The 23637-nt window shown below is 39.6% G+C and overlaps 1 protein-coding gene across 3 annotated transcripts in view; it reads left to right on the top strand.

Annotated features, from left to right (window-relative positions):
• The window catches only part of LOC117459645 (ligand-dependent corepressor), a 27280-nt gene extending 3643 nt beyond the window's left edge, over positions 1-23637 (top strand). For 2 of the 3 annotated variants that reach the window (XM_071205622.1, XM_034100670.2), the window contains exons 2-7: positions 6562-6627; positions 7646-7725; positions 8061-8193; positions 8385-8705; positions 8826-8925; positions 17251-23637. In XM_071205622.1, coding sequence (XP_071061723.1) covers positions 8444-8705; positions 8826-8925; positions 17251-21874 — 4986 coding nt within the window. In that variant the 5' untranslated portion in view covers positions 6562-6627; positions 7646-7725; positions 8061-8193; positions 8385-8443 and the 3' untranslated portion in view covers positions 21875-23637. Of the gene's footprint in view, positions 1-6561; positions 6628-7645; positions 7726-8060; positions 8194-8384; positions 8706-8825; positions 8926-10690; positions 17065-17250 lie in introns of those variants that run through there. The other variant, XM_034100671.2, reaches the window with a different exon arrangement.

Below are 23637 nucleotides of genomic sequence, written 5' to 3'. Positions count from 1 at the left end.
ATGCAACGTATATTTAATTTAAATGCACGCATTTCATGGTTTTGGGCAGAATATGAAACTGAATTTTTAAAATGAACACATGCATCATCAAATGTATTTAAAACCCAGAACACCACTTCTGGCACTGCTGATCTCAAAAAGTCACATTTAATCACTCTCACTTCATCGGGCTGCTCTATGAATAGGTTTCATTGAATTGTTCAATGTATGTACAAGGCGTGTAGTATGTGTGTGCACAAATTCATGCATGTTAAACATTTTCAGCTCTTAGTTTATTTAGGAAAGGAAGAAGCTGATTTCATAACCAGAAAGAGCAGCAGAACAATTGACACGAACCAGTCGATGCTGCCAACCGTGCGTGACTTTCAGCCATATAGTCCAGTTCAACAGCCATTATGTCACGGATTATGTAAGATGTGAAAGGCACAATCTAAAAATTGCAGCATTATTTGGTGAAATAGCGGGGCTATACATGCACAGCTGATTGTTATAATATACATAGTATTCTAAGAGCTTACTTTCAATGACTAAGCTAACAATTTAGAGCCAGCAAGAAGAAAGTTATTCCAGTTAAAGTCTACAATACTAGGTGTGCTCATTATTACAACGAATTGGAGGAAGAATAATAGTTTCTGACTAGTCACTACTCCCAGACCCAGGGCAGTCCAGTCAGTCAGTACCCCCTTTATGATTGACAAATGTCCCTTGTGTTTGGCCTATTATTGTAACGCTGCAGAGTACATGACAACAGCATCAGTCTGCTCTCGGCAGAATGGCATGTTCTGTCCATGACAACAAGGACATACTTTTGTTCGGATTTTTGGTGGAGAGGGCTGCACGCCACCACCACCCTGCCGATGCTGAAATGGACATTTTGTCTTTGTGTATTTAATGTGAGCAGTCAAACTGAGACAAGGGCAATTGTCCCATAGAACAGCAGCAACAATTGTCTGTGTATGTTTGCCTCTACATGTGTTCATGGTCCACCAGCCCCCAGATGAAAACCGTAGATTTGGGAACATTTGCTAACATCTGAAAATCCCAGGAATGCCAGTTATTCATGCTTACATTGGACACGTGAGTGAGATTAAGGTGCTCAAATAAATGACGAGCAAATATTGACATCAGGCAGATTGTCTTGTTTATTATTTAAACTTTAGCATGGCCCATTTCCTCCTCCAGCATGTCCCCTCTGATGGGCTTTTGGCCTACATTTTCCTTTAAAAAAAGCCGGCTGAGGTTTGTTGACATTTTGCAAACATAACCACCAGCTTTAATGGATTCATATGGAATGCACTTTCTTTAATTGTGTGTTTCTCTGTGCATGTACTTCAGCATACGTGTACATGCATCTTTTTCTTTATATTTGCCTAAAATCATGGCCGTATCATATTTGTTATTCAAAGTTATGCTTTGCGCAGCATTACACCATTTGACTGTCAGTTTGCATCATATCATGTTAAGTATTCATGCAGAGGTTTTTTCGTTGCTGTAGATGTTGCCCAAAGCTGCCACCTCATTTCTGTAAAGCCTGCTCCAAACTACTGCATGCTTCTCCTAAGGAACACATTGTGTAGCCAAATGACATTTTAAGCACTTTTTGCTCACGCCCATGTAATGTGTAAGCATGTTTTTTGACCCACAGTGAGTTCCCTTTTTGTATATAGCTTAGTAAGCAACAGTAAATGCATTTGAGATGGTTATGCATTAGAAGTGGTCTCTGTGATGAGCTGCCGTCGGATGAAAATAGTCATGTTGTGTATCTCGACTAATTTGTGCAACTTTGTCAACTCTGCACTCAGCCCCAAGCCCCTTCTAACATCTTCATAACAGCGCTGCTCAGGGATATCGGTGATCCTCCTCATACAAAATTCCGCTCTTAAGCATCACATACAGAACATTGGTTGGATTTTTAAAACATGATGCAGGTTTTTATAAGATAAAATAATGTATGGCGGATAAATCCCTTTGTATTCCAAAGGCTGGAGCCAAAGGTGCCAGATATAGCGACGTTTATTTTGGCTGCATACTGATTCAAGCTTAGGGAAGCTCCCGTTTGCAAGCTTGTGGTCACTCCTTCAGAGATAGCGTTTGTACAGTAGTTACAGTGGGGGATGGGCTGAGTGGGGGTTGATGCAGCACTGTACACCCTCAGCACTAGAGCGGCAGAGGGAAGGGTGTGTCATCCACTGGAAAGATCACTGCAGTCTCAAGATGAGGCTAAATGTAAGCATTTTATTAACATTTGGGTTTTTTGTGATGCATACATTTAAGCATAATTAAGTTCAGAATTAAAATGTGGGCGATAGCTTGTAGAAATAATGGATGTAAAAGGAATTCATATGGAAGTCCTTTCCACTTATAATATGCACACATAAGCTCTCCTGCCACACAGGTTTTGGTTAGTCAGAAACAGTTGTGGTTCGTCAGAGGAAAACATTTGACCTGATATATAAATGTTTGGCATAATTGTGAGTGGACAGGTGCCATACCGATACCAAAACCCATTATCGCTTGTAGCCAGGTTGTGGAAGTAAAAGTCCATCCATTTTGTCTATACACATTAATACATAGCTTTTCAAAGGCTCACTGGACATGACATTTCCCTAGCTGCTTCCTTTTTGTTTTGGATTAATTTGGGTAGACTCTATCATAATGTTGTAGTGAATTGCTCGGATAAAACTGAGTAAAATGTGGGACTCTGGATGAAGTCTTAACAACTGCCGAGGAGGTTAATGCGCAGAATTGTATAATTTACGAACAAAGATTTCTCAAAAATGGCTTAAACAATTAAGACACTTGTAACCAAGGACCACAAAACATTATCGCTACGTTATCTGAAGGAATCCTCTGTGCAATCGAGCAACATCAAGGACGTTTTCAAAGAAATACATGTCCACGTCAAATAGGCCTGTTCACTGTCGTGCACTTCCACTGCAAAAAGGACAAGGGGGTTCTTCAGAGATTTTCTGCATATGCTGAACATTGACCTTTTGGCCACACCACCAACCCACGTGGAGCTAGCAATAAGCAGTAAAGAGGGGTTTTAGCACTCATTATGTTCAATTCACAGTGATGTACAGCATAGGTTAAGGTTAGGATTTAGGAAGGTTAATCTGATGGTAGATCTGTGGGATTAATCTTTCAAAGTGCTAGCGGAGAGGGTGTCATACACTCCTAATCATTCATCTCTTCATTTTTTCTGATTGGCTTGAGATGTAGGTCAGAAGAAGGCTTAACGGTCCTGTCAGTAGGATTTAGTGGCATCTAGCGGTACGATTGCAACCAACTCAATACCCCTCTGCTCACTCCTGTTCCCAGCGTACGCTAGCAAGAACCTACTATAGCATTTAGGCTATGCGAAATGTTAAAGATGGTTTCGAGCCATTATTTGATCCATTGTGGGCTACTGTAGAAACATGGTAACTTCGCTGAGGAGGATGCGCCCTTAGTCAATGTGAAGTTCACATTCTGTACAGACAAACGCAACGCTTTTTAATTTAGTGTGACTCGAGTATTATATTCAATTTCTACCATTAGGACCTCCTTAAATTACACACCATGACATATTTTTGAATGGAAACATATATATTATTTAAAAAAAATTTGGGGCAGAAAAACCAAAACCAAATTGTAAGCAATGTAAGTTCGTCTACAAATCAGATGACTTTCTTTCTCTGTCGACATGTTTCCTGTTTGAAAAGCTTGGTTGGAAGCTAGTCCTGCAGAGATGTCCTTTACCTTTTAACCAAGCCCTCCTCAGAGAAATGAAAGAGTAGGTATCTCTAGATTCTGGGGAGAGGGCACTTTCTCTTCAGTCAAAATGTGCTTCATATCATAGATGTCTCAATAATGGTCATTAGTCCGGGGAGAGTAATGGTAAAGATAAACAGCATTTCTCTATGATTTAAAACATAAAACTGCATTTAACTGCACGTATCTGTTATTACTGAATTTGAGATATCGTTGTCATATAATGGTTAACTTTTGACTTTGATTTCGCCATACGATTAGTAATAATAGCAAGTATGTGATTTTAAATGTATCATTTCAAATTGACCAATAGTAAACTTACAGTATATGATGTTTTACAAAAAATTCTTATTATCATTTCTATTCCTTGGTTAAAAATAAACTTTTATAATAAGTACTAAATTGTAGACAAAAGTGGCTCTTCTCATCTCCTGAACAAAGATGTTTTCATTTCACACACTTGGTATGTTAATACATTTTCATTTCAGCATACCTAAATGTAAGCTTTGCCTTCACTCGACTATAAATTGCCTGGAGGAAAGCCACATTATGCATTTGGAGTAAATAAATAAACAAGGCAACAAGGGTTGGAAATAACAACATGGTCTTGAATCATCCTTTTCCTCGTAGAGAGAAAAAATTATTAACGAGAATGAGTAACGTTGTCCTAAAAAAAAAATGTAATATGCTGTATATAAGGCCTACAATAAAAAAAAAAATCTAGATTCCTACCCCCCCACTTTTGCAGTGGATGAGATGACTTCTGTTAGCCTCATTAACCTGATATCGCTCGTATGTCATTTTCATTAATCCTCAATATGTTTTATTATAATTGGGTCTAAAGCCCGATGGCAAATACTTCTTTTTGCTTTGTTCTCATCATCACTTTATACCTTTGCTTATTATTGTATCTGGCTTCATATATCAAACCAGATATATGTCATGAGAGCTCAATGGTGGCCTAATTCCTTCTTAAGTTAATTAGTTTTTCACGGGAAATATAGCAGAAAAGTTGACCATTCTCAGTTATGTTTACATCCGAAAGTGCGTTACATATGGCAACTGTAGGGCACTCGATACAATGATGGTGCAGTGTTTCTTTCCCTTTATTGTGCATTTTAACTGTATCCATTATTCCGTTTTTATACACATTTATTTTGTAGAGCTTGCATGACAGCCATAAATGCTATAAATATTTGAAGTTGCTGGATTAGTTTTTTTGTGAAGGGGTTCTTTTTATGATTCAATGATGTCACATAGTGTGATGTGCACTATCTGCCAGTCTGAATGCATGTTAACGTTGCCTTAAAGTCATGGTTTACACTATGACACATTTAAAATGCCCTAAACTGAATTCCTGGAGAGTAGTTTGATGTCATGCCGCTTCTCTGTCAAACGAAAGTGGATGACCTACTTTTCTCCCCCTGCCTTTGAAATATTTCAGAAAATAGGATTGGATAGCTTCAGCTGAAGTCCTGTGCACTAACCCAGAAACAGACTCATGCAGCTATAGGCAAGGCAGAGTTTCACCCCCCCCCCCCCCCCCCCCCCACACACACTCCCCTCTTTATGTTTGGCTGTTGAAAAGTGGGTGGGAATTTGTAGGGAGTCAGAGCGAGGGCATTTTAAGAGATGACAGCTTTTGTTGAATCCACTGAGTTTTGGAAGAGGGTGGACGGTAAGGACTGTTCATTTTCTCACTAGTTTTTCTGTGAAGGCGTACTGTAAATAGGCCTTCAGTACTATGTTAGTGTTAGATACACATTTGGGTAATTTTGTGATGTTTTTCTTTTTTTAAATATAAGTCTAAATTCTTAAATAATTTGTCAATTCTACAAATGCAAATATGTTTTTAATTTCCTCTTTCTTTTTTACAGCCGTTTGTTTGGCTTTTTTGTGTCAGAGTGGTTTGATTCATTCTACTTCTGCGTTTTGGTGCCTACTTCATTTGATGTAGCACTCTGACTCATTTAAAATCCAGTTCAGTAGACAGATGTTACCCCTGACCTCTTTAGCGCTTGATTTAATGCATATAGTGGTTTTGGATTTGTTACATTGACCCCGCGGCAATAAGCAGACATTGCATATTGTGTTAATGCGCTGTTGAACCAAGTCCTATGCAGCATAACACATTACATCTTTGAAACAGCTGGGACTGTAGGACACCACCATCTCACCAGTAATGCATCCAAGATTTTCTGTAGCCTGTTTATGTGATAACGGATGTTTTGCTACCTCTTTTGAAGTTGCTTAACTGCATTTAGTGAAATGTGAAGATTTGGTTTTGGCAGGATTCCCAATCTGCAACATTGTATACTAGGATACTTTAACACTATCTTATGGCGCTCTTCTCTTTAATGTTACAGCAAGCAGTCACTCCCAACTCTGTAGGTGCTTTAGTTGCTTGGCAACAGGAGGATGAAGTACATGTATTTACTGTTGAAGTGAAAACCTGGGGTGAAAGCTGATAATGTGTCTTTTTAAAAGAAGCAGGGGATTGCTTACAGGGGTTGTCAAGAAGAAATGGAAAGGCAAAGACCGCCTGGGTGAATGTACTAGACATTATCACGTGAAGTGTCAGTGATGTACAGTAGACCATGCTCCATTTTCTTTTCTTCCTTGACTACAACAAATTAATTTGGGCCCTTGGGCGAATGAGGCTGCCCTAAAGAGTGATTCATTTTGTTCTGCTGTTTTGAGCACAAAGCCTCAATTAGGAGTATATCTTAACAAATACTACGTCCAAATGTATAGCATTTTTTACTGCATATGACTTATTGACTTATTGTATTCCATATTTTTCCTCAGGGTTTGAGAGCATTCTCGAAGGTCTATTTACTCCAGCGCTGGAAGAGGACCTCAAATTATTTAAAGGTAAGTGTATGAATGAGATTTTTTGGTTAAATCTGAAACTGTCATCATGACTGCTGCATTGTACCATGTGGTACCTCTCTACATTCACTCTACCAGACTGCAGAAGAGAAGACGCCTTGTATTCCCACAGGGTTGCTGTTTAGGATGGCGTGGGGCTAGTGTAAAAGTCCACAGTGCACTACAGACATTTTTAAAATGCATGATGCTCGTGAGACAATAGTGGCCATTAATTTGGTTTTCATTAAAGTTTCACTGAGACGATTGTCAAAGTCTAAGTAGACCTTCTACAATAGCAATGGGGGGAATCCGGCTGCTGAACATTATGTTAAAATGTATCGCTCTACTTTTGATTCACTCAGTCTCACCGAAACAAATCAAAAACCCTTTATTTCCTGGCCCATGCATTTCTTTCATTCATACATTTCTGTCTTGTTATTGAGTCGTCATCTGAAGAATAATGCATACTGATTGTTGGAGACTGTAGGTTTCAAACAAAACCATTGTCATGATGCATCCCAACTATTTAACATTCAAAGATTCTAAGGCTTTATTTTCCTATGCACAATAGCTATAGTGTAGTTGGTGGCAATACTAATCTTCTCATTCCCAGGCTCCTACAACAGGGCATCATTCAATATGCTTAATAAATATATATTTATTAATATAAAAATAAAATAGGGTTCTGTTGAAACCAACAAACATAAGATTCAGTCTGATTCTGAACCCCCTTTTTAAAGATATTCATTCTGGTAGTAGGCGTAGGAGGTGGTTTGGACGTATATTTGCTGTGACAATGTGGCATTGGCTAGACGTAAGCAGCGACCGCAGCCTGACCGTCCTATGATGGGCGGTTATTAAATGTCAAAAGGTTTGTTGCTGCACCTTTTATTAAAAGCTCTTACTATAACCGTGGGCCAAATCTTCCTCTAGTGTCCTCCATGGACAAAAAAACCCCTAAAAAACATAGATTTGTTACACAGTTGTATTTCATTGCTTGTTATCTGTTCTGTGCCCTCAGACCTTGAGCCGGCAGCAGTGTCTGACTGGTCATTCGATGAAAATTGTTTATTCTGCTGTTTGAGACGAGACAATGTAAAGGTAAGATTTAATGTTTTCTCTATTTCTTTCCTTACATTTTGATGGTGTCTTTCAGAATTTCTGAAGTTGTAGAACTACTAAAAGCAGAAGACGGATGGATGTTAGGAAAGCATTTGAAGTGCCCATGCTCTCTAATACTTTACTGTTTACTAGCAGAATTAGTTGTCGTTAAATTACATAAAGAGAGCAATATCAGTCTGAACTGAGTAAAGCGAATGAAACAACATTCCCATGTATTGGTCAGTGTGTATATATATATATATATATATATATATATATATATACGTCCTGTTTAGGTCTGAAGACCATTGACTAAAAGTGTTGTCATTTGACAGGAACACTTAATTGGCTTAACCAACGAGGGGATTGAAGACACACCGAAACCTCGCCTGGCTAAAGATCAGAACACAATCGGCCGACTAGAGAAACAAGCTGAGGAATTTCTCCATGCAGTCCTTGGCAGAAAAGGTGAGTCTTACTGCAACAGTACTTGAATGTTATGACCCTAAAATGCTTATTAACAGGGAACCTGCAATCACTTTGTAAGGGTTTATTGTAAATTATAAATGTAAATGTTCTACCCTATTGCTACGGATCCAATAGTGAATGTTCACTAAAGGTACTTGACAGTTTTTAACCCCATGTGTATTTCCTTTCAGATGTGCCAAATTTCTCGGACCCAAACATTCCTGTAGTGGCTCGAGAGATCCTTCAGAGAATGATGCGACAGTTTGCTGCCGAATATACCTCAAAGAACAGCTCCTCTCAGGACAGTGGCTCTGATTCCCAGCCTTGCTCTGACCAAAGCCTGCCGACCCCCTCCTTGATCTCAGGGGCTTCTCCTCCTGCCAGCCCTGCTGCCACCGTGGCTGGGCCCGCACACAACCAGAACCCCGTCCTCAGCAAGCTCCTCATGGCTGACCAGGAGGCTCCTCTGGACCTCACCATCAAGAGGCCCCCGTCTCTGCCTACTGAACAAGGTAGTGTGAACACTTCTGCAACAGGGCAGCTATTCATGCCTGAGCTAGGGCGCTGGTGGTTGGCCAGGCTGAACTTAACATTGAGTTTTTTCCCCTTCCTTCCTTTTTTTTTTTTTACAGATGGAGTTCTTGACCTATCTGTCAAAAAGAACCGCTACAGCAGCGGCAGCCTGTCTGACCGTAGCCCCTGCCTTTCTCCAGCCACTTCCACACTCAAAGGGTAAGATATCTTTTTTTATTTAGTCTCCATTCCTTAAGCTGTGATGATTTCAAAGATATGTTAAATTGTAGTTTAGGTGAGTCACAAAATGAATTTGGAAAGAGGGGTTAGAGTTAGTGGCATCAATTAATTTGCATTAGCTCAGTCCTGACATCTCAGAGGCTTGAAGAAAATGAACAGCAACACACAGGGTTGTGCTAAAAGAAGTGTTCTTGCTACAAATAAACATGAGATAAGGGTTTTTCTAACTGCAAGAGAGGGACATTCTTTGTGTGCTTCTGCTGCTAGACTCTAAATGTAAACCTCACTCCAGTGCGTCCTTGTGGAGGCAGTTGTTTCATGCTGCTATTCAAAATAAATGACTTGCAGACATAAGTTTAATGCAGCCGCCTGGTCCTGATTTCTGCGTGACCTGTCACTGGTATGGCCAGCTAGGGAATAATGGGTAGCATCTTGGTAATTAGCGAGCTACCTCGGCTTAAAAGGATTTGGTTAGCTTTGCCTTGTTGTGGTCCATTATTGTCTGGCAAGGAACTGGCTGGCCTGATTATAATGATTTACGACAGGACTCACAGTCTTGCTCATGTTCTTGAGTCTTGCAACTCCTTTTGTCAAAAATTCTCATTGAGGACTGAAGCCCTGCACAAATGCAGCGGATATAGCTATACATATTTATTTTAGCCCAATCCTCAGAGACGTTGTAGCAGAAGTAGAGGTGTTTAAATAAATAATGTCATATTTGCACATCATGTTCTTCTCCCGAGGAATAATTAAATTACGTTTTTATATTTTCAAACAGTAAGCATTGTTATTATGCTGCTAACACAGGTAGTTTTCCTATAATACGTGCAATATGTACATAAACATGACATGATTCAAATTGAAATGGAATTTGCTGTAGCCGTGTAATTAATTCTTTATTAAATCAAACATTTGAGACAATACCTTTATCCAAATAGAATTTATTTTGTTTTGTTTTCCCCTTTAGCAAAGCCCCTTAGTAGTTGTTATATCCATCTGGACTTAAATGTACCGATAATGACATATATATTTATTAAACACCAGAGGCATGCTCCTCAATTAATGTTTTGAGAACTGATGTAATCAAAAAGTGATGATCAGTCTAAAGGTCTAAAGCTGGCTCTAATTTTTCTATTATATTTAATTAATTAATAAAAAAAAGAAGTTCATTGCATTATCTGTATCTTTGTGTGACCATACTTCAGTTGGGTTTTGACTCGATACACAAAACCCTCTGCTGGCTTACTCTTTTATTTCTGCGCTTGTTCAGTGGTAACGTCACACAAAGTGTCCAGAGCTTTGCATCAGTCATTTTGTATGACATTGTTAGTGTGCCGTGCTCAACAGCTACGTGCCAAGCTGCCTTACTGGAATAACAAGTATTCTCCTTCTGGCTATGCTTTTTCAGCCAAGACTCCAATAAATGCCTTTCCTTTGCTTTTGTTTTGATGTTTCTTTGCCCTTTCTCTTCTTTTTCGTTCTTATCTATTATGTTGATGCAAAAGTTGTAAACAATCATCACAGCAATTAAATAAAAAATTGTCAAACTTGACACTTTTTTTGTTCTTAAAAGTCACACTCAAGTACGCAGTCAGGTATTTTAAAACAGTGATGTTACCAAAGCAAGGTCATATAATAAAGGAGTGGCCAACATCCTCCCCTCCCCAACCCATCCTCCTTTAGAAAAGAGAGATCAGGCACTGTGCAAGCTCTGCTTACACCCAATTTCCTTCCATCCAATCAGGCCTTCCTTGAGAGCAGACGGGCAAGTCGGGCTGTTTATGAAGAGCCTACAAGATGGGATGAGGAGGGAGAATATCGGCCACTCCAACCGTTATAAGCCTTCCTCAGCTCTTGCATACTCGCTGCACATCAAAGAGGAGCCCGATCTGGAGAGCGACCCTGAGTCACCTCTCGGCAACGGCTCCAGACCTTCTGACCTTTTCAAAAATGGATCTTCTTCCTGGAGTTCTAAAAGTCATTTTGGGGCCCTCCTCAAACTCAAAACCAACAGCGAGGCTAGTGAGCACCTTAAAGACATACCCAGGTTGTTGGAGGCTGCTGGACTTTTGACAAAGTCACTTGCCTATGACAAAAGAAACCTCCAGGAGGCCTGTAGGGACCACAGCCTCGCTCTTTCTCATTCATCACCTTTTGACCTCAAGATCCCCCAGGTGCGAGTTTTGACCTCAGCAACAGACTCGTCTTGGGATTCCCTTTCCACCGAGTATTCGAGATCAGCTTATGAGAACGGTCTGGGAAAGGCACTTCGTTCCATACTACCCAGACAGATCCAGAAAAAGGGCAGTGGGGGTTTTAGTAGCTCAGGTTCAGAAAAGGACTATTGGCCTTATGACACTGACCGCAAATCCTCGTATGGAAGCTACCCTCAGGAATCAGAGTCAGATCTAGGTAACAAGCAGCCGAGGAAGAAGCGTGGGCGATACCGACAGTACAACACCGACCTGCTGGAAGAGGCTATCGATATGGTGATGGGTGGGAAAATGAGTGTGTCCAAAGCCCAAACCATCTATGGCATTCCACACAGCACCCTGGAATACAAAGTGAAAGAGCGACTGGGGACCTTGAAACATCCACCCAAAAAGAAACTGAAGCTGTTAAAGATAGAGGAGCATGGCGTTTCACGGTCCCCAGAGAGGATCCAACTCTCCCAGAAAATTGTCTCTGACCAAAGGGAGAGTGTATCTGACGAGAACGGAGAGGATTTCCATGATGGAAGCCTCTCATCAAATGAGTGATATAACTTTAATGTACCAGTAATGATGTACTTTTTAACCCTGCAGAGGTTGCATTTGCCAGACAGTGGTAGTAGCTGACTTGTTTTCCCACAAGCCTTAGTGGTTTACAGTAACATTTAAATCTTATACCTATAATTATTCATCTATTTAATTCTTCACCTACCTTTTGGTCAGTTAAAGATTCTATGGCCATCTATTTTACACACTCAAAGTGTCTCCTTGACCTATATATTGTGCCTGGAAGGCATACTTGCTAATTATAATTAACAATATTGTTAGTAAATGTATTTATTTTGGTTATGTTTTTAAATGAGTCATTCCTGGCTCTAACATGTATTTAAACATGTTAGAGCCATATTGAATAGTTGTTAAGGAAGTGGCGCCCCTTGGTGTCTTCTCTCAGTACTGTTCAGAGCACTTGTTCTTATGTTCAAAATGAACATATAGTTTATACTATACCTACAGAGTATGTAGGTCATTATGGATGACAGTGAAGGTCTCTGTCACTGTTTTGCAAATGCACTTCTATCACTAAAATTGACACTGGAGATGTAAGTAAATTATATTCAGAGTATGTATTTATTCCAAACACTATATACAACAAATTTATTTATTATTCTAGTCTGTTGCAATAGCATGATGTGTTGTCCAGAATTTTCACTTTCCTTATGAATCCAAGTCAAGCACGACACATCTTTGCCACCTAACTTTTATCCCTATGTGTTGCTGTCCTTTTTATGAATGGTATTTTTTTCATTGCCTTCACTGCACTCAGGATTAATGCAGTTTGGGAAGCAATACTTGTCAGTCAAAGAAAATATCTCTCAGATAGTAGATCACTGTATACACATAAATATACCTCAGCTAGAGATAAGCTTAACTGAAGCATTGCCTCATGTTAGTCACCTCTAAAGGGGCTGATGACCAAATCCCCCTTTTTGAGGTAACATTTCAGGATGTCTTACTGACAAGTATGCGTGTTCTACTCTCAGATAACTTCACAACCTACCTTAACTAGTTTTCAGTAGCATTTCAGTGCCAGTGTAAGCCTTCGGAGCATCACAGTTCTTTGTGAATCAGGGCTTGTGTTTTTCAGATTTTAGGTACTATCTCTGGGAATGTCTTTCTCCACAGGAGAAGGGCAGAATTGTTCCTTTTTTATTTACGATGTATAAACAATTATACATATACAGCACATATGTACACATCTCGCTCGCACTCGGCACATGATAAATAATTCTCCTCGGGTCAATTAATAACATGTATCAGGTTTGTGGGGATGATACTGTTTTAGTGACCTGATTATTCACAGTCAAAATAGCGCACTAGCTGAACACTTGTTATCAGTTCACTTTTAACTCTTTAAAATACAATAATGTATATGTTACAAAGGTTTATGTCATGTTAACAAGTATGTTAGAGTCAAAATCTAGGAGCAATTATGTCATTTCAGAAGCTCTTAGCTCATAAAGTCATTACTTTATAAAAAACAACTTTTATCCATCAATATTAGCAACTGGAGTCAAACACACTGACTGACTGGCTGTGCTAGCTTGCTAACATTTGCTAGCTAGAAAAGTTAGCAAACATGTTAGCTGCTGTCATGCCTCTACCCACACCCTCCTATTGCTGAAGTTACCAAGGCAAAAATTCAATGAAAATAATTCTCTTCATCTTGAACCAGGTGAGAGCGCGGGTTAACACTCATTCCACCATTTCCTTGAGAGTATTTCTGTGTTGTATCATGGTAATTGTACAACACGTTAAGGATAAAAAGCTTTTAAAAGCCCTTTTCATTGAATGTTTGCCCGGTATTTTGCTCTATCAGGACGCCTCATCGTGCATTACCACTTATACCTCAGGACATTCCAGAATATGGGATCATGGCCCAATATTCTTTCTATCAGGTCGATGCACAGCTCGAGAAAATCTTGGTCTTTTGTTTTTCCTCCAGCATTATAAATGTTGCTTAGATGAAAATGGATGTTTTGATAAAAAGAAATGATTATTTCACCTCAAGCATTTAACTCCTAACATAACATAAACTTAAACATGTAAACATTTTGAAGTGAGAGTTGGTTCAGCAGTAACATAGTTCAGGGACTCGCACACTTGTATGTTAATCGCAATGTAACAATGGAATAACTTTGTTAGATGGTAGACCTTCTAACTTCTTTAATTTCCTCCGTGACTTTCTCCTAATGCAGGCTTTATTACTTTATTTTAAATTGACTTGCATCTCCTCTCACATTTAGTTTAAACTTTTTGATACATTTAACAAATCAACTGCTCTTAATTGCATATATTTTTTTACATACTCACAAAATGTCATCACTTTGTCTTGGTTAAAAAATGAGTAGCCACTCCAAGTACACTTGTACGATTAATACCATTAGGTCAAATCTACTCGCTGTTTCGCTTTCATTAACTGTATTTTTTAGCATTGACAATCATCCAGCATGACTCAAAGGCCACACTTATTTTCTCATTCCGAGTGTTAAACGCATGCTTAATGAATTTGTTAAAGGCATACATACGTTGTGGGTTCATTGACGGGTAACAAAATAAAATGTTTGCTCCTTTATTGTCTATTGTAGCAAATCTAATGGCCGACTACCTCATCTGGAAATCCCATATCACAGTCTACTGTTCTCATAGCTGTTTTATGTAGCAATTTCTCATGTACACAACACAGTTTATTGTAAAATCTTTGAGTGAAGGCGAATAGTTTACAGAAAAAGCTTTCAAACAGTTATATAGGACGGTAGAATATCTGTCGAATTCAACCGTATGTAAATATTTCAATGTATCCTTATAGTTAATTGCCTCCTCATATATTTAATATTTACGTTGTCTTAATCCTTTTTCCTTTTTGGGGTCCGGCTTTTGTTCGCACAGTTGTGACTTAGGGAAACCTTTTTATTTCCATAGTGGGGGAAGAGTTTACATCCCCTTGCATTTCTACACAAACTGATCTGTGGAGTTATTTTGTTAATGCAATATTTATTAATCAATATTTATGAACTAATGATTTTATCACCACTTAAGTAACCATGAATGTAAATGGCTTTAAACAAACAAAAGGTTGTCCACTGAAGTGTTAATAGACATAGGAAGATAATGCTTAAAATATATATTTAACTGTCTTGCATAATAAATGCGAAGGGATAGCATTTAAGATTGTCCCGCTTTATTGTGTTGGGAAACTTTTGCTTGGTAAATATATTGTTTGAGGACTGAAGGTCCAGAGCAGAGAATATCCCTGTATTTAAAAAGAAAATGTACATATTTATGTTTGATTTAACATTGTACAGGAATGACACTGGGTATGTTTTGCATGATTGGACTAAATCATTTGTGTCAGTGGGAAGTTAGTTGTATATGGTGACGGTTTATCTTTGGGGGTGATTTATTGAAAATACTGGAGTGTTGGTGTGTTTACTGTCAAGTCAACAATGTATCAAGTAGATAAACTGTGAAAGTTAAATATCCAGAAACCTGTTCAAATCTGGTTAATGGCTCACTGGACCTGTGGTAAAATATAGTTGTGCTTAACTGCCAGATAATTTCTTTCTGCAATGTGCAGTATATGGACATTGTTGATGAGTTAACACCTCCATGTTTGTGTGCTCGTGTGCTTGAAATATTGTTGAAAAGACTTATGTTTGCTTCTGCTTGTTTAGTTATTGTAATCCTCTGGAAGAACAAGGCATGTACTTTGTGTCAGTTCCCTACTTTATTGCAAAGTAAAACAGAGAGCGAAACTCTCAGGGATGAAACACTTACCACAAGTTATTCAGGTACTCCACTTTACTCCTTAGAAGCTTGCAAGCAGGATTTAAAGAGGGCTTAGCAAAACATTGGTCAGGTTCCAGCAAATGTTATTTTTTTAATCTCTTAATTATCTTTTCAAAAATGTACATTTGAGATATTTGGCATGCCATACAGCTTTGTGTTTGGATCCCAAAAAATCTCAGTGTATCTTTCTCCGTTTTTTATTGTTTTTCATACTTGTTACACAATGAATGTCAATATAACCTACCTGCAGGTACGATGTTGACCAATGGCTATTTAGTTCAACTTTTTTTTCAAGTTCAGTGCATCAAACAGTACATCTAATTAAAAAAGACTTCATGTAACATGCAGACATTCTGAAGATATTGCATTGCAGCATTTACACCTCCCTCTTGAAGGGTGTATTGTTTCATTTGCGAATTGGAGCTGAAATCCATATTTATTTTTAAAACACTGTCCTTCTTGTTTCTTTATGCATCTAGTCGAATATACTGACGATACTCCAATAATATTAATAATCTAAATTTGACTTTGCCACTTATGCTTTATAGCTGGAGTGTCATAGTAGGCATCGGCTACATAACAAGCTTTAAACTAGATATACCACCATCTCCTCTATAGCTATAAGTTTCAGCTTTACTTAGTCAACGAATACATATTCTTAGTATGTTATTAGGCAATGCAAAAATGTATTATTATATAGAAATAGTTTGCAAGTATTTGTTTGGAGTATAAGATGTCAGACAATGCTCAACAGAGCTTTTTATGACCACATAATATTCATCATGCAGTTGCCAGCACCTCTCTCTCAGCGGCACACGCTGTGGGCTATGTCTCCTTTTCATTACTCAGCAAAGCCTTGTGACATGTCACCTCAGGAATCCAGATGTGGTTTCATGTATCTGTCTATTGTTCTTGTTGAAAGACCACTGTATCATTAGAAGGACTTGTTTTTTTGTTTTTTATTTTTACAAAGAAAATAACCTTTTCAGAATTATAAATATATTTTTGGCATAATGTAATGATATAGATGCTCCAAAGGTCGCGATGATTTTGTAATAGACCTACCTCACTGAAAAAAATGTTAGCCACAAATATAAAACATGCTCCCCCCAGTTGACTGATAACATTAGATTTGCATCAACACAAACGAAACCTCCCAGGTATTAGAAATAATAACTTAGCTTTGTTTAGTCATGCTTGATTTTTCTTGTACTAGTTAATTTGTCTTAAGTTGTTAAGCACTTATATGTAATTGCCACCCTTTGCACTAGTTATTAAATACATGAAAATTTGACAAAAAATATCTTCTCTATATTTCCCCCCAATGTATTTGCTCTTTCAAGTGATAAACATGTGTTTGACCTTTTAATCAAAGTGGGCCACCGTTACTAAATGTGTTGTGCATGTGTAAGATGTTCTTGATGTATACTGTAACAAAAGGCACCACTGTGCAAAGAAAAAAAAAAATGTAATATCTGTAACAATGTAATTGGTCATGTTCACTGGATGAAAGGCTCACTTTTAAAATCACATATTCTTCTAATAAATATGCAATGATAAACATTGTGTACCATTTGTGAATTATTTGGAGCAAACATTAAGCTCCAACCTTTGCCCAGTAAACTGGTCAAAACAGATTCAAAGGAACATTTCTCTGCATAAGTGTAATAATCACAAACTAATCAATAGTATAAACCAATAATGCTTCTTCTTTGTGTGCAATAACATATTTTTTTTTTTCCCTCAGGGAGTCTCAAGACTTTCCTATTGCAAAGGCAACAGACCTGCAGTCGACCTCCACGCTGGAACGCTTCATGGCCAACCTCTGTACTCAACATCAGAGACAGATAGTAGATGCTATAGGTTTTCTACAGACTGAGGTCAAAGCACTAGCATCTTCCAATACAGAGAACGTTTCTAACTCTCCCTCTGGGATCCAGGGAAGTGCTTGTTCCACTTCAAAATCCAATGAACTCACTCCTAAGAAGTCATGCCCTGAGCTTAGATTTCCCAGTGAATCCACTCCCAAGTCAGAAGTCCAGGATATGTCCTATTCTATCCCAAGCATCCACGCAATTGGGAAAGTTCCAAACAATGCTTTGTTGCTGAAAACATCAACTGGCCCTGCTTTGGATCTTCGCACCCCTGGGTCAGGGAGCAACCAAGCTTTAGTCACTCCCACTGCAAATCCATTGGATTCAGAAAACAACCGCCATGGTGATCATGCTCCTCTTAAGATGAAAATCATGGCCAGCAATGTTGCTGCCGGTAAAAAGTTGTCATGCGTGCTCAACGCCTCTCTTTCATCTCACTCCGACACATTGGAGGACAGACAGGGTAACTCAAATTCATCTAACAGAACAGAGAATCATAGTGCTAGACTCAGCTCCTCTATGAAAAGACACACTCAAACAAGTCATGCACATCATGTTAGGCAGAGAGATAGTCTTGGGCATGCCAAAGATAAACAAGCAAACTTGTTTTCACTTCACATGAGCATTCCTTCCGACTCTCCGCGGACTGCCAGGAAGACAGTCAGGTCGTCCTCTGATCATGGGATTAGGGACTCAACTTGTAAAGGATTGGCTGACCCTGATCTTGGCCTCTGTGACATTGTTTTTATTGACAAACCAATAACGGAGTGTTTTAAGGAACAGCAGCGTGGCGTGCTTCCTCGCCGCAATGCCAGGAAAAGCACTAGAGGACATTTGTATTCAGATGAAATCTGGGAGTTGAAAACTGTCCGTACATTGGCAGGGAGGGGCAACTGTCCCAATCCAATGCCAGATATGATCACCTTGGTCACCCCAAAACAAATGCTTTCAAAACCTGAAGGTGTACCATATATAGATATGCCTTTTGCTGGAGCAGGGAGAGAGACAAAGAGTCAGCAAATGTCCAGAGAAGTGTCCAATGAGAGTGGGATACCAGGAACAGGAGATATGGTGGAGGTAGCAGCCAGTGAAGAAGACGTAATAGTAGAACATAGTCAGACAGACAGGTGTCAGAGCAAAGAGCAGTTGGTCCCTTCCTCTCCGATAAGGTCCCCAAAAGAAAACAAAGAAATGAATATGATCACAGATGTAGAAATGGACACAAGTGCAGATTCGGTGGAGCCAACGGGAATTGAAAAACTTGTTTCTCAGGCTCCATTTGAAGCAGAACCTTTTAACGAGCATGAGCCTCAAGAGGACATGCATGAAAGTCCTGAGCAAATAGCCACCGAAACCGTAGTGGGGCCATTAGAGGATCATATCATAAATGAAGATGAGCCCCAACTTTCATTAGATGGACTGCACAACAGTGAGCCTGTTCTCAAGCAGATTAGTGCCCCATCACCAGTGGCTCACGTTGAGGAAGAAATAAACGAAAATAAAGGGGAAGAAATACAAGATGAGAAAAGTCAGGATCTTCAACCGGAGACAGAGAAACATAATGACAACTTCAACGTGACCGAAAAGTCCAACATCACTAATTTGGCAGCGGAGCCAGTAGACAAAGAGCCAGAAATGAATACATCTGAAGCAACTGACTGTGTAGTGCCTTTAGAGACTGAAGGCGATAATGACGAAGACGTGTCCACAAAGTCACTTGACGCGCTCTTGAAGGAATTGCCCCCTTGGCGTAGAAAAAAGGGTACTACAGCATCACCATCAAAGCTGATAAGAGAAACAGAAGCTGTGGTCGTGGGTTTTGTCAATGGTAGACCCATATCGGCCTCTGATAGAAGTCTGCGGCGTAGATCAAATAACGCCACATCTCCTACTAAAACCCCAGTTAAAACTAGTCAGAGTGTCGACATCAAGACTTTGGTTGATTCAGCTGTTGAAAACAAACATTCGGAGGAGCATCTAGCTGAAACAGACATAGCTGTAAAATCTATTGCTACTACTCCTGAGATTCAGAAAGATAAGGAACCGTCTTCTGCCCCACCATCGAGTCCAACATCTACATTTCCCCCCAAGACCAAATTAACCCGGAAACAAAAAAGAGATAAGGATGGTTTGTCTGTACTGTCCGAGCAGCGACAACTTAGATCGAAAGGAACTCCAGTTTCACCGCCCGAATCTACGGCTGCCATTTCATCTCCAAAACCTACTGCTACCCATGCGCTTCCATCTACAGAGACCCTTCCCTGCCTACCCCTCCCTTCTTCGCTTCCTGTTACTTCTCCTCCTCCAATCGAGTCATCTTCCCCTGAACAGTCCAAAAAGAACACAGTCCCAATCCCAGAGACACTGGCGGAAGATAACATTGACAACTCGCAGCAAGAAGAGACAACCCCTGAAGAAATACAAAACAACATCGAAGAAAATACATCGCAGGCCAACGAGAAACCACCGTCTACAAGTGCTGTAGTAGAAAGCAGTACGAATGAGAAACAGCCACTTGTGGTATCAAGTCCATTAAAAATGGAAAGCCCTGTAACAACTGAAATGCCAACACAGATTATGCCGATAACAAGTAAGCGGGTTCTCCGAAAGGAGGCACAAGCAAGTGATGTTGCTTTGCCGCAGAAGTCAAATGTAGAACCTTTAGGAGATAAGTCTGCAAGTGGAGATGAGAGCAGTTCTTCCCTTTCAGACAAACCGGCAAGAATGCCATTACGGAGTGAGAGTAAGACTGAGATGCCTCCAACTATTACTCATTCATCACCAGTTGACAACAAGAAATTGGCTTTGAGATCACAGAGATTAGCTGTACCCTCTACCAGTGCTACTGTAGCTGGAAGACAGACTGACCTAGCTTCCCCTATTAGAATAATCCCAGAAAAAGCAACCAAAGCTCAGATGAAGCCTCTTTCAGTGGCTGTTGTGCCTGAGTTTCCTCAAAGCTCTGCCCTTCCTATCAATACACCAAGATCTCAGCCCCCAAAACAAACAAACAGATTCCTTGAAAATTTGAATGGTGAAGAAAACCAACAACTAATAACAAATCTGAACATTAAGTATGATAAAATGCAAAAAGGCTGGGTGCAATTGGACAAAGAGGGTCAGCCGGCAACAAAGTACAAAAACAAATCAGACAGGCAGGCAGCCATATGGAAAAGTAAGCGCAGGGCACGGAAATCAAAGTCTTCAGATCACCAGAAATACTCGCCTTTCCAAATGCTCTTCGTGAAAGGTTTTAATCTCTCCAGTATCTGTCGCTGGTACCTCGAAACAACAGAAACAAAGTCCCTCGTCATTGTCAAGAAGGTAAATACACGTCTTCCATCAGAAACTCAGCTGTGCTTCCACAGTGCTAGTTCTTCAGGGGCCTCTCAGGGAATATTTCCAAGCATACAGGCCGAGCGTTTGAAGAAACATTTGAAGAAGTTTGCCATCGCCTCTCCTGTAAAGAGCAACCCCAAGAGTCAGAAACTTATTGCTAGAGCCCTGGAGGCAAATGCAGTCAAAGAGAGAGGAGAACTGCCCAGTTCTACTCAGACTGCCAAAGCCTGTGCCCAGGGTGAATCCCAGAAAGCCTCTGGTAAATCAAAGAATCCAGCTAGCGCAAGGATCCTGAAGAAATACTCTAATATCAGAGAGAAGATGCAGGTTCAGCAAACCAATGTTAGACTCAAAGAGGCCTCAAAAACCTTAAAAAACAACAATATGAAAAGACTGGACACTAAAAAGTCGGCCGCCAAGTCAAATGTGAAACCATCTACGAAGGCACAAAAATCAGCCCTACCTGTCGGGAACAAAATGAAAGCATCTGCTGCAAAGATGGAAAGAAGGAAAACATTGGCTGGTAGAAAAACTACAAAGCCTCCGGTTCAACAGAGGGCGGTCAAGGCTCAGGGCAGCAGTAGAGCTTCAAGAGATGCAACTAAAAAAGACAAAATGCCAAAGAGATCTTCTCAACGACTAGGGTCTCCTAAAATATCTGACCATAACCCGGGCGACAAATCGAAAAGCAAGGCCGACAATAAAAAACAAACTGAAGCAGAGAGAGTCGATGTTGAAAAAGCAGCTCTAAATAAAGTGAGTCCTAGCAAAACGCTCGCAAAGGAAACGTCACAAAGTACTGTCGCTGTAATCAAAGGAGCCGAGAAGGCTGATGAAACGCCACGGCCAAGTGTGGATGGCAAGGCTCCGACCTCACCTGACCAGGTACTTACAAGATCCCAGAGGAAAATGGAGGTAGCAGTCCCGTTGAGTGGTGGCCCTACTCTTGCTGCAAAGAAGGCCGCAAAGTCCATGAAATCACAAAATGCATCTTCTAAAGCAGTCAAGAAATCAGAGAGACCGATGCTGATGAGAAGAGGGGCGAAAGGAAGGCAGGCGGCTGTGTTACCACGCAGTGTGACAAAATCCGCAACCAAGAGAGCTCGGGAGCCTTTAAAGACGCCCGCAAAACGCACTAGGACATCACTCTCTAAATGAAAGTGCACCTGCAGAGAAGGACAATCTTTAGTTAGGGGATTCTGTTACTTTCTTTTCAGAAAGTCCAGAAATACATAATTATGTTCTACTCGCATGACACCCCTTCACAGGACACCTTGTTCAGTTGGCAAATATGTGAAGAAGCAAGACATTTTGAAAGTAATTTAGGCTTTTGTAAAGTGTGAAAAAACAAATGTGATATTTGCTGAGTGTATGCTCTGAGTTTAGGTCTACAGTCCTACATGAGATGTCATAGATGTAGTTGCTGTAGTTTCTGTTCCAGCTACCCAAGACAAGGCTGCAGATAACATTATGAAACCTTATTTTAAAAGTTGGGATAAACATCAAACATCTGATGCAGATATCGAAGTGACATTTACGTTCACTCGGCGTCCTGTTTTGTTACTTTTCTTTTGCCATTTTGTAAATAGTTATTGTTTTAGATAATAGCATACACTGCATTGAGTGCTTGCTATGAGAAGGGAGGTCATGTTTTGTATAAGGTTTTACTGACAGTAAGTAGGCAGTTAGTTTCTCCAGCTTGTCTTCGAAACACAACATTGTGAATATGTGACTGTTGTGACCCGGTGCCTTATTTATGAAGTGTAAACAAATCGAATCTGTTGCTAAATGTGAAAACTCCTGTCCTTTTAGCTATACAAACGTTCAGTTCATGGAGAGGCTGTCTGCATTAACTAGCTTCAGAGTGTGTAAAGAGGTTAGGTTTCACATTTTATGCCTCGTGTGTCATCTCTACATTCTTATGTTGACCGAGGCATTACGGTTTATTTTTATATTACTATTTTTTTCCCAGAGCATTAACTTAATATCGTTCTTACTTTAGGTGTTAGATGTTAAAGCAAATAAGAGTCTCAATTGTTAAACGGACAGACGTGCTCTGTATGTGTCATGAAATACATTTGTTATGTTTGCGGTGGTTTTGCATCCCTTTCAACCATTGCACCCTTTGTTATCTACTCAACATCCCATTAAGTATTTGACCTGCTTCTGCATGTGTTAGGTCTTGGTAATGTGCAGACAGCAACTCTTGCATTATAGCTATTGACTTCCTAGAGCTCAAACCCATACCTATCTTTATACCCTTGAACTTCGAAAAATGCTAACCTCATTCAAGACTTTGTATGCACAATTAAAAGTCAAAATGCTGTACTGAAAAATCTGAGATGACTTTGGAATACTGGCCTATGAATCACTTTGGCAACGATGTTTCCTAACAAAGGCCTAAAAATGTATATTTGGTTGGTAAATATGAATGAAGTTATGGCCTATTTAGCATTAATGGCACACTATAGGGTGAGTCATTCCTTCCCTGATTTTACAAGTTTGGATATGACATGTTTGGCTAGTCTTAGTCACACTTCTGAGTTGTTTATGTATGTATGTTGCAGTTTTATTATTGTCAGGCAGATGTTCTCATAATGTGAAGTTTCTTAACTTCCACAGTAGTAAATTTCATTAGTATAGTGTTATTTTTTGTGTTCATTTCTCTTTAGAGGGTAAATTGTCTGTAAATGCAAACACATGTTTTTATTGTTATTTAACTCCTTGTCAGCTAATCTATAACAGCCCACCAAATATCGGACTTGAACATGTTTATTCTTTACAGTTGCTATTTAAAGATTTCGATTTTGTATATTAGAAATAAATGACTGCGTTATTTGTGGTAATCCCAAGAAAGATACATCTTTATGTCAAGAATTTTGTATTTTTGCTGGAGTTGATATAAAGATGTTGGCATTTTT

This window comes from Pseudochaenichthys georgianus, chromosome 15, assembly GCF_902827115.2.
Source record: "Pseudochaenichthys georgianus chromosome 15, fPseGeo1.2, whole genome shotgun sequence".
Classification (NCBI taxonomy): domain Eukaryota; kingdom Metazoa; phylum Chordata; class Actinopteri; order Perciformes; family Channichthyidae; genus Pseudochaenichthys; species Pseudochaenichthys georgianus.
The sequence above is the reverse complement of the archived record's forward strand: the minus strand, read 5'-3'. Positions and strand labels throughout refer to the sequence as shown.